This window comes from Xylocopa sonorina, chromosome 17, assembly GCF_050948175.1.
Source record: "Xylocopa sonorina isolate GNS202 chromosome 17, iyXylSono1_principal, whole genome shotgun sequence".
NCBI lineage: Eukaryota > Metazoa > Arthropoda > Insecta > Hymenoptera > Apidae > Xylocopa > Xylocopa sonorina.
The window spans coordinates 3,955,758-3,967,722 of NC_135209.1; the positions used below are offsets into that span (position 1 = coordinate 3,955,758).

Consider the following 11,965-nt stretch of genomic DNA (forward strand, 5'->3'; position numbering starts at 1 on the left):
GTAATGCGCTTCGAGGAACACGGTGCTCTTATTTTACCCAACGTAGAACTTTCTTCTACTATTTTAAACAAACTTTTCCCTACCAACATTTTATCTCTCCTCCTTTCAAACTTTTCTCATTGTACACTCCCTTCTGCATTAACTTTCCACACTTTTTGCATTTAGTATCTTTCGCACGCATTGCTCTGTTTCTCAACAAAAATTCGTAACTCTTCGACATCCTTATTTACCCTGTTTTCCCCCTATTAGTCGCCTTTTACGACAAGCAGGGGATACTGTGAGTGTATTCTGATCCCCACCACACAAGGATGTTTCAATTATTACTTTAAAATTCTCTTTAAAACTATCAGTCACCAGAAATCTCGTATTTTGCGTTACAAGTTTATGTAAATATTAAATAAGTGTAAACTTCGGATAAAAACTTAGCAGCCAACTCAAACCCTTTTAAATTTTGCCTGATATAGATTAAAGAAAGCTTTTCATTGTTAACCAGTTAACTGTGGAATTTAGTTTCAAAAGATCATATTTAGAAGGAGAAAGTCCTTTAAGAGGAAGGATTACATTTTAAAATGTATAATAGTACCATTTGCCCTGCGTTCGACGTGTATACACGTCGTTGCTTGTTTTTAATTCCGCACCCTGTGCTGATCTTCTGAAACTAAATTCCACAGTTGACTGGTTAACAAGTGTACGCGGTAGCACACTTCGTACTCACGCTGTTCTTTTTTTATTAATTTAAAATATGCACGACGGCTATAGCCGTCATTTGTCTACAAATCGCCAAGGATCAGACGGCTATAGACGTCATTTGCGTCAAAGTGTTAAAATACAGATAATCACTGAAGAGTCGCGATTGAACTGATCAATGGATAGAAAAATGTAGCAAATTTATCAGACGATCTTAATGTCCTTCGATGCTTCCGTTTTTCCGTGAAATTCGTCTCCCTGCGTTAATGCCGTCCCGCGAGCTTCCTCACGGCCATCCTCGTATCGCAAGGCTGCAATAAAGGAAGTTTCGCGGTACTTTACTGAACGTAATTTTCTGGTCAACGGTTACCACCCGTGGAATCGCGTTTCGAACTCCTGTGTTGCTTCGCAGCGTGATTTCGTTGCTCCATTGCTCGGAAGAATAATGTATTTCTCTGGTGGTCTCGAAATTGACCAGGAGATGTGAAATTCAATTTGATTATTCAGCAGAAAATCACCTCGCCTGGCGATCACTGGTTATAACCCGCTTCCTGATAACTATGCAAATTCTTGTTTTCGTCTGCGATACCGCGAATGTTCATGCAAATTGTATATTAGGTATATCAAAGTAAATTAAAGTGTAGGTGTCGTTTGTGCAACTCTAAACAATTGTTTAAATGTAATTTATCATAGTTGAAATAAAGTTTCTTTGATATTAATTATAATAAATTTTAAAGTTTAATAGTAGTAGTATTTTAAAGTGTAATAGTATCTCATTCTAAAGCTTAGAATCTGCTCTTTATTTTAATTAAAAATATTATTCAATTGATGAAAAGGAATGTCTGTTTTCACATGATCCAACTTTATCCTTGAAATATTAATAAATTTTCAAATAAATATTATGAATATATATATACATCATTTTAAAGCTTAGAATCCACTCTTTATCTTGATTATAAATACTATTATATATATATATTAACAATATTTATTATAAAATCTATTAAAATTTGTTAAAGTTGAAAAATGATAAAGTTCAACTAACCTAATAATTCAATCTTAATTCTTCAACTTCTGAGCCCCGTTACCCTCTGTCTGACATCTTGCACCCAAACCACCCAGCACCCTTCTATTTCACCATCTTATCGAGCATCACGAGCAATCGTTGCTTCGACGAATCGCATAGAAGAAAAGAAATTCCGTGCCACGAGTATCGATCTCCAGCAGAAAATGTCGATCAACACTCGTCTCGAAGGAACACGCGAACGATTTCCACGGTTGGATAACGACTGCAAATATAACTTACGAGCAACCATGGAAGCTTGTCTACCTGAAAATACACGGTTTCATACGTTTCCACGTGCGTCGCGATCTTTTCTCTTCGCTATCATCTGGTTTCGATTTAAATGGTCCATCGTACCGCGTTAGCAGCATGGAGAATCACATTTTCCAACGATTTGCTCGATAATTCACCTCGTACCCGCCTGAAACATCGTTTCGACACGCGATCAGAGTTTCCTTTTTCCATTTCAACTCGTTTCACCTGTTCCTCGTTGATGGACGATGTCAGACAGCGCTTCGAGGTAGAAAATTCCGCTGAGGAATCGAATTTTTATCGTTCCTCGTGCGTTCGTTGCTCGAACAAGGTCTACACGGTTTTGTTCGACGATATTCGACGGTTTTCAAGCATTATTGTTTCAAATATTTCTGTCGTGGATAAAGAAACATTTTTGTTAGCAAATTTTCGTAATTTCTTTAGTCCCAATTTAAGTAAAAATGATTCAACATGGCTGAAACAGAGGACGCAGCATTCTAACCCCACTTTTTATTATTTACAACCTTCACTGTCCTTCATTTTACTATTTCGATTGAAATATTAATAATTCATGGCGTTTGTAAAAAAGAAAATATTTTTTCTGGAGAAACTGAATTCATTTCTTGCAAGATTTCAAAGGATTCTTACTTACAATCAAGTTTCAAGACTTAACGCTGTGTCAAGCGGAGAAAATAAATCGTTTAACTGTGTTCTTTCGCGAAATCAAAGTTTCATGGTAGTCGCGAACTATTGTTTCCAGCAGTGCAATGCTGGCACTCGAGATGGCGCTTAATTCTCTAATTCGAACGCCTCTTTAGCTTGTTGACAATTAATACAACGAAGAAAATTCACTGCGACTTCAAACAGCAACTGAGAATCGCTTTTGAATGCACTGAACTCGATCAATTTTGAAATTCGAACGAAATCGAGAAAAATAATGAATTCTGTAAAGAGCAGAAGATCGCGACTTCGAACAACAACTGAGAATCTTCTGAATGCACTGAATTTGATCAATTTTGAGAAATATCGAACGAAAATCGAGAAAAATAGTGGATTCTGTAAAGAGCAGAAGATCGTCGAGAAGTTTCGACTCTCATAAAAATGCAAATTATCGTGGCGTTACGTTCGAGTCACCCTGAGATGAATTATCGGCGGATTATCTGCCTTTCTACGTTGAATCATTTGAATTGCAGATCCCAAGGAAAATTATAATGCCCGGAAATATTTCTTAAATCAGCCTCATGTTTAACAGATCGCGGTTAAACGAGACCAGGAGGGAATAAATAAAATTGTCATCCGCCTCGTTTTACCATTTTAAACTGGAGATACCTTGGAATAAAATCAATCGTGAACGGAAGAAAATTATCCTTAAATTGTACGAACATATAATTTCAACGGTTTCTAATTTTTCTCTTATTTAGGAAACGTATATATTTTGTAATGCAGATAATTGCAAAGTAAGTAGAGTTATATAATTGAAATATGGTCATTTAAAGAAATGTGAAACGAATAAACAGCTGAATATCTTCTTTTTATTATTGTCGAAAGAGATACTCGAAAATAATTATTTTTATCGTTCTCGTTTCATTTAATAATTAATTTTATTGTCCCTTCACGTTTGGTTCCATTGCAAAGTGTAAAAGATGAGAGGATAATGGACCGAAGCGTCTCTAGAAATGTTTCTGTGTATATAAATTACATTGAATATCGAAGAGGAATAAGTAAGGAATAAAGAGAGCAAATCCTCGGTTATTGTTTCTTCGTTCTACGGTCAATAACATTTTTATGGATCCCATTTCCTCTGTTGGAACAACTCCAACCAAGTGTCGGACATAATTCCTGGCAAATTAGCCAATTTTGTCTCCGTTGGACTTTAAATACCGTAATTGCGATCGCAAATTTTCTGTACAAATCTAACTAATAAATATACCACCCTGAAGAATATATTAATTCTTCGTCAATTACAGAATATATACAATAAAACGAAATAAGTTACTAATTTAAAAAAAAAAGAGAACAATTAATCGAATAATTAAAAAATGAAGAATACAACAACGAACAAAAATCCAGACTCGTCCACACACACACACACTTTCTTCGTCAATTACAGAATATACAAAATATTACAGGCGACATCCTGCAGGAAATGAACCCTCTCGCGTCCTCTCATAATTCCACCCCGCCTCAGGAATCAAATGTAGCTCTCCGTTCGAGATCGCATCGCTTCGAGGCAGCAATTATGCATAAACTTAGCGAAAACGAATGAACGTGAAACTTCGAAGCAGCCACTAAGTAGATGGAACGCTATCTGCCTCGCCACAGAAGCTTCTACGAGTTCAAGTTGCGCCTATAGCGCCAGTCTATTAAATCGACCGCGTTTCACCCCGTGGCCTATGCTCCTGAGGATTGCGTGATATTGTGTACGCGTTTCTGAAAACGCTATCTCCACAATGTGGCACGTCGACGATTAACAGTGAAATATGCGAATCTCTTCGATGGTTTCAAATGTTTCTTTGGATGCATTGTTTTGGAGATCATTCTCAGGAGCATTCTCTCTTGATCTATCGATTGTAAAAGACATGGCTATGTCTTTAAAGAAAGTATAATTAAAGAAAAATGTAACAATATTATTTATTCTTTTGTTTTCTATTTTGTTGCAATTTTCTTTTTCTAAATTTCCTAAGTTTTGTATTCTACATTGTTACAATTTTCTTTTTCTAAATTTCCTAAGTATTGTATTCAACATTATTGCAATTTTTTCTAAATTTCCTAAGTTTTGTATCCTACATTATTGAAAATTTCTAAGTTTTCAGATAACCAACAGTGACTAAAGTTTTAATTTTTATCTATTCGCAGCAAGACACAGGAAGTTATTAATTACACATATCAAACTCCATACCAAACTAATTAAAATTGGTCACAACTGATCATCGAAATTCCTGAAACAGCATCGAGGTTACAAAGCAAGCGTTACTTTTAATTCACCTCTAGTTCAAGTCTTCGTTATTCGATCGCGCACCGCGGAATGGTTAAACAAGCGAATCGTCCGTTTCCATCGATCGATGCCACAGAGCCGCAAGCTAAAACCGCAACGGGAGCCGCGAAAACGCGCGTGAGACGTGGATTTAGAATGAACCCCGTTAAATCCAATTTATCTGCTGACCTGAGCGGACGATCCTTCGTCCTTTCGTCGTGCGCGACGATGATGGCGCTATACATCGTGGCGTTGGATTAAACCTTTCCCTGCCAAGAGAACTGAAGCGCGTTGCTTGTGTTTTGCTGCGAATGAAAGAGAAGAGAAAGAAAGAATGAGAGAGAAGAAGGGTAATCAGTAAGGGTAGCTAGCAGACCCTGTCTTAGATGTGGCGATGTTATTTTAAGGATGCTATCGCTGAGGATGTTAGAAATTGTATATGTTGAAATGGAGAAGTGCACTTTCAGGAAACTGTAAGTGTCAATGTCCCTCTAGTGGCGAGTATTGGAAAATCGTCACAGAACTACTAAAATTGAGCGTAAAATTTGAAGCCAAACTTTACTGTGCATAAAATGTAAAACCAAATTTTACTATGCCTAAAATTTCAAGCCAAATTTTACTGTGCCTAAACTTTGAAGACAAATTTTGCTGTGCTTAAACTTTGAAGACAAATTTTGCTATGCCTAAACTTTCAAGCCAAATTTTGCTGTGCCTAAACTTTCAAGCCAAATTTTGCTGTACCTAAATTTTGAAGCCAAATTTTACTGTGCCTAAACTTTGAAGCCAAATTTTGCTATGCGTCAAACTTGAAGCCAAATTTTGCTATGCCTCAAACTTGAAGCCAAATTTTACTGTGTCTAAAATTTGAAGCCAAATCTGTATAATTTATGGAGTTCTAAAAAAAAAAGAGTCGTAGAAAATTAACTTCAAGAGATGATTAGAGAATTGAAAAAGGAACAACGTAGAATACTGAACGACGATCCATCGTCGAAACAATTTTTCAAATCACGCTCGTGATTTTGAAACAGCGACACGAACTCGCAATTATCGCGATCGAGGAGGACTTTTTCAAGTCGCGCGGATTTTCGAGTCACGCGATCCTCGTGGAGAATTATACGGGGTGGTAAGTAGATCGCGCGCATGTAAACGGTTGCTTTCATGCCACGATTTCCAGCTTCGATTCGTTCCTGGTAGCTTATTAATCAACGTTAAAATTATTTCGCGGTAGAGACTGTGTTCGAGGCGCTACGATTTGAACGCTTCGACGCGTTGGACACTGCCAGGGACAATTTGTCTCGTACTAATAAAAATTCTCTTAGGTTTTCTAAATTTTCTAAAGGTTCAAGAAATTTTTGTAGCGTTGAAGATCGTGCATTGTATATTAAAATCCTATCTCTGGAATATTGTAATTAAATTTAGACTCGTTTGTAACCGTCGTGGATAAAGATTCCCTTGAGTGCTGTTTTGTGATCAGAAATTTTTGTAGCGTGGAAAATTGTACATTGTATATCAAAATCGTATCTCTGGAATATTGTAATTAAATTTAGACTCGTTTGTAACCGTCGCGAATAAAGATTCTCTTGAGTGTTGTTTTTTAAGGGTTGCTTCGTGAATAAAGATTTTTGTAGCGTTGAAAATCGTATATTGTGTATTAAAATCGTATCTCTGGAAAATTCTAATTAAATTTCCATTGGTTGCTACCATTCAAGATTTATTACTAAAACTGTGCAATCTCAAAAGCGCCATTAAGAACGATATTCTTAATTCCAAACAGAAAAAAACATTTTCCACGTAAATTTCATTATATCAGTTAAACTAATCAATGGCAACATCCCCTTTCGATTATCCATCCTCGAATAAAACCTACAAAAGCACTGGTTAACATAAAAAAGAAAATCCCAATTGTACAATCTTCTTCATCCACGAATCCTCTACTAAATAAAAAAAGCTTATATTTAAAATTATGTTCAGAATTGTGTCAAAAACATCGTCGTACTCTCAGAACCCCAATAACGAGGGTGAGAGCTAAAAGTAAATCCCAATTGTACAATCTTCTTCATCCACGAATCCTCTACCAAATAAAAACATTGCTACTAAAGTTTCTATTTAAAATCATGTTCAGAATTGTTGGAAAAACATCGTTGTATTCTCAGAACCCCAATAACGAGGGTGAGAAAAGCAGGAGCTTGGTCCAGAGATCATCTGCGTCGATACAAAACAGCCACCCTTCGTCGTAAAGGTCACGCGTCGACCAGTCTGAGGGTGAAGAAACTCGCGTTCGATTCGAATGGACACGGGTTGCAACCTTCGAATTCCAATGGAACCGCATTGGCATCGTCGAAATTCGCTCGAAAATGCGGTTCTCTGACGCGACAATGCGTTCTCCGTCTTCGTCGTGCACGGCAACCGCCCCTGTCTTCCACCCTGTTGGCCAGTTTCCCACTTTTAACCATGGAAACGGGACAGAAATCTCTAAAACTCGACGTGGGTTGCTGGGTTACGAAAGAACCGCGAACCAAAAGGCGCGTACATGTCCAACGAAGTCGAGGCAGGTGTGAATCTACAGTGGAAGGGATAATCTGGCATTAGAGAGGGTCGAAATGGGTGGGCGTGTGTTCGAACGATTTTCAGAAGGTGAATCGATCCCCACAGGAATACAACCAAGCGCAAAAGATCTTCCACGATCTTGATCCAGGTATTGCGCGAGCTTTCGTAACTGCCTCTGATATCCAACCGTTTAACCAGTCTACCAGTAACTACATACTCGATGTGCCCATCTACTTGCAACCAGCGCTAGAGCGCGCGCAGCAATGCCGCCAACGAAGCATCAGTGACTACGCGCACTGCGGACACTCTTTCCTCTGTTTTCTAACTGAAACATCCACTCTTAGAGCAAAATAAAAACGATTCGAGGATCGACGCATCGTATGCATTAATTTTTATCAAATACAATCACAAATTCTAACTAATACAATAGAGTTTCTGTCTGTCCACCGATTCCTCGAGTCACTGTTTATCACTGGCAACAGTGACTTACTCTGACGAGTCGTTCCTATGTGTATACATATATACAGTGTCTCTAAATGTTCAAGAGATAATATCAGAGAAATATCATTGAAAAGAAACGAGATGACGAGGAAGTAACGCGAGAGCAGGGTTAGATGAATGGTATTTTTCTCTCAATTTGAAACAGGTTACCTCGATGACGACTCATAGAAGAAGTTTCTATCTGCAGACCTATTCCTCGAGTCACTCACTCGTATGTGTATACATATATACAGTGTCTCTAAAAGTTCAAGAGATGATATTAAAGAAATATTGTTGAAAAGAAACGAAATGACGACCTATTCCTCGAGTCACTGTTTATCACTGGCAGCAATGGCATACTCAAACGAGTCGTTCGTACGTGTATACGTATATACAGTGTCTGTAAATGTTCGAGAGATAATATTTAAAGAAATATTGTCAAAGAAACGAGATGACGAGGAAGTAACGCGAGAGCGGGTTTAAATAAACGGTATTTTTGTCCAGATTTGAAAGAGGTTACTTGGATGACGACTCACCCTTGTCGAGGGTTTCTTTGGCCGCGTGTATGACCTTCCTCCGTCTGAGACCGTCGCCCGCGAGGACGGTGGTCATCGTGCTGGAAGCGGTGCCCGTCGTCCTCTCGTCATCGTCACTGTTCGCGCACTCGCCGGAGGTGGTCGATGCACGGTGGTCGAGGAGATTGATCGGGGACCCCTCGCCGCCTGGCATAGTGTCCTGATTAGCAGGACCGTAGCGTCCTTAACCGAGGACCTTTGCGCCTGAACTGAGCCTCGCTCCCTCTATGCACCCTCTGTTCGCCTCTGTTCGCCCTTCGTCGTCGCAGTTGCAGCGTTTCCGGCGCCTGACCGCGTCGCGGCGCTGCCCTCGCGACGCACAGCCCATGGACTGGTGGAGACCCTCTGAAACGTGTCGCGCGATTACGTATTTTCGTCGTTGGTGCCAGAAAACGCGGATCTTGTGCGGTGGTCGGTTGAAACGCGAGCGTGAATGGTTCGAGCTGGTTTCGATGGGATCGCGATGGCACCTGTGGTGAGTTTTATCTACTTTCTATGGAGATCTCGAGGAATTGTTATTGAATATGTATAATTGAAAAGATCACGTGGCTCGTAGGGTTTTGTTGGTCTTGTTGATGCTTGTTCGTTTGTAGCGAAGGTTTGTGAGTATGCTGTAAAAGTTTCTGTATATTTTTCGTCAACTGAGTATGACTGATGATGTTGTATATTGTATAGGAAGATAGAATTGAGGAAGAGTAATATCGAGTGGAAGTAGAGGATGCTGCAGTTCCACAGTGCCTACACAAGAGTCGCCACTGTTTATTTATGATCGATGATCGTTCTGTTTGAGCATCAGTTGTATCGTTCTCTGGTTAGATCAATCTGATGAGTTAAGTTGCCAGGTTGGATGATTGATCGATTAATCACTGAAAAGATTCGAATATTCTTTTGAAACTAGTTCTACAATTAAGATCGAATTATGTTTTACTTTTCCAGCAATTTGTACTGCTCTTCAAACTTTGAAGTCAAATTTGGCTGTGCGTAAAATGTAAAGCCAAACTGTTTTAGAATTTGTACAATCACAACTAATTACTTGCTGCTCACTTCACTGTTGGTCCTAGCCCAAAAACAAATAAGTCTCGCGAAACAATTGGTGTCGTCTCAAGCTCGAACCGTCTTCCATTGCCAGGATCGATCAGAAAAGCTGCTGAGGCGGTTTCGAAGCAGACAACGAAGAGAATAATTCAAGTTCGCCTCAGAATCGACGAAGCAAAGTTGAAACGCGAGTTTGCCGCGCAAAACCACCGACGACGTCGACGCTCTGCGACTTACTCTCACGTCTTTCACTTTCGAGGGGGTGGAGAGACGTTTCCGTTTGGTCCCGCCATCTGCAGCAAACTTCAGACATTGGCTAACGATCGATTCCATGAAACGCCATTTCTCGCTCGACTACTCGCCGCGATTCGTGCCACTTTTTCATCCCTCGCTTCTTACACGTCGTTTTCCACGCCATGTGCTATCAGTGGAAACTTAGAGCGTGGCACGTATGGAAATTAGGTTGAGAACGCGACTGATATTCTCGCGTGACACCAGAAACTCTGGATCGCAAATAGTTGGTTCTTGCTTCGATTCTCGCTAAGAGAATTATTAGATTCTTTTTAATGGCATCGCGATTTTTTTGCTAAGGGCATATGTAAGGGAAATTAATTCAGAGCTTTGTTGTTTTACTCTTCATATTTCAGTTTTAGAGTAGAAGCATTTAATTTTAATATTTGTCTTCAAAATTAAGAGTTCGATGCAAATTTCAATAGCTTCATTTGTCTTATTGGTAAATTAGAAGTTAAATTTGTTAACTGTTAACACAGTTTAACTCTTTGAGTTACACAAATGTTACTAAACTCAAAAATTTAACATTATTTCATCCCCTTATTAATAAAAAGAAACCAACTCTGCAACGTAGGTAATTTAATTTTCTAAAATTCGTTGCCCCAAAGAGTTAAAACGACTCTAAAAAAAAAAAATTATAACCAACGATCCAAATTCACTCAAGTGGTCCTCGAAAATTGTTAAACAGAAAAAGTGCTTCGCGATGAGAAAAGTTTGGGTAACGGCAGCGGTAAAAGTGGATTCGTCAAATCGATATCCAAAGTCGAACCAGAGAGCGGTGATAATCGAACGCGTGCGTATCGGAAGTTGAACATCCGAATTACATTTCGTTTCGCCACGGTGGGAGTTTAAAAGCGTCGCATTATCGGCTCGCTCGAAGGGAAATTGACCGTTCGAACGGTGCCAAGGGCGCGCTCTAAATTCAAATCGTCGCCAGTCTATTCCGTGGCATCGCGCGACTAGATTATTTCCTATTTCCGGGATCGAAGTGGCCATCAGCAGTGACAGCGGTGTCGTTCACGTGGCACAGATGTCTACGTGAATCGATGGCCCAACTCTCGATTGAATGCACCCACCAGATAGGAGAGAGAACGCCTGGCTATTGGTAAACGATCGTAACGCGACTTTCGCTGTGCTTTCATTATTTTTCTGGGTAAACTTATGCAGACGATTTTTTTTTTTGATTTTGGTATATGTTGTCGAGGACACTCTTTTGAGTGATATTTAATAGGTTTAAGATAATTATTATTGTTTATTTGAAGGTAATTAAGGAAGAAAGATTGATATACGTATTGCAGTTTTGGAGTGTGAGAATGCTTATGGATTTTTGTATTCAAAGGTGTTATGGGACGTGATGGTTTTTGTTAATTTTTATGTCTTACATTTGTAAGCAATGCGATGGAATTTTTCTATTTTTATTATCTTAAACCTATTAAATATCACTCAGAAGGGTAACCTCGATAACATATATCAAGATAAAAAAAAATCGTCTGCATAAGTTTATCCAGAAAAATAACAACTTTCGAATAAACAATAATCATTGCCTTAAACCTATTAACCAGTTAAGTGCGTTCGACGTGTATACACGTCGTTGCTTGTTTTTAATTCCGCACCCTGTGCTGATCTTTTCAAACTAAATTCCACAGTTAACTGGTTAAGAAGTACTCGCGAGAAAAAACAATGGCGGTTAATTTCGAGAGACGAGCAGGCTGACGAACTCTATCGAACTTGGCGTCTGCTGGCACGATTCAATGGGGCGAGGACCCGTGGAGTTGATCGTCTGCTTTCAAAGGAGAACGAACTGAACCTCTGGCGCCACTCTTCCTTCATATCACAGTAACTACAATAAGAGAAACGTTATTTCTTGGCACCATGTTCAGTCGAGTGGTTTAAGTCATTGTCTGGCTGCGACTATTCCTGATTGATCCTTGATTCAAGATCAAGAGTAGAATTTTCAGTGGACTTAAATGGTTCGTTATTGTACGCGTGCAACGAATCTTTAATTAGAGTCTGTTAATCTACTTTGATTCTGCGCGAGGAGTGGCAGAAGTTTGAAACTGG

The 11,965-nt window shown here is 39.1% G+C and overlaps 1 protein-coding gene across 6 annotated transcripts in view; it reads right to left on the reverse strand.

Annotated features, from left to right (window-relative positions):
* Wwk (anoctamin 8 white walker) overlaps positions 1–8,860 on the reverse strand; it is a 29,124-nt gene extending 20,264 nt beyond the window's left edge. For all 6 annotated transcript variants that reach the window (XM_076907917.1, XM_076907916.1, XM_076907912.1 and 3 more), the window contains exon 1: positions 8,540–8,860. In XM_076907917.1, coding sequence (XP_076764032.1) covers positions 8,540–8,732 — 193 coding nt within the window. In that variant the 5' untranslated portion in view covers positions 8,733–8,860. The remainder of the gene's footprint in view (positions 1–8,539) is intronic.
* Positions 8,861–11,965: the final 3,105 nt, after the last annotated feature.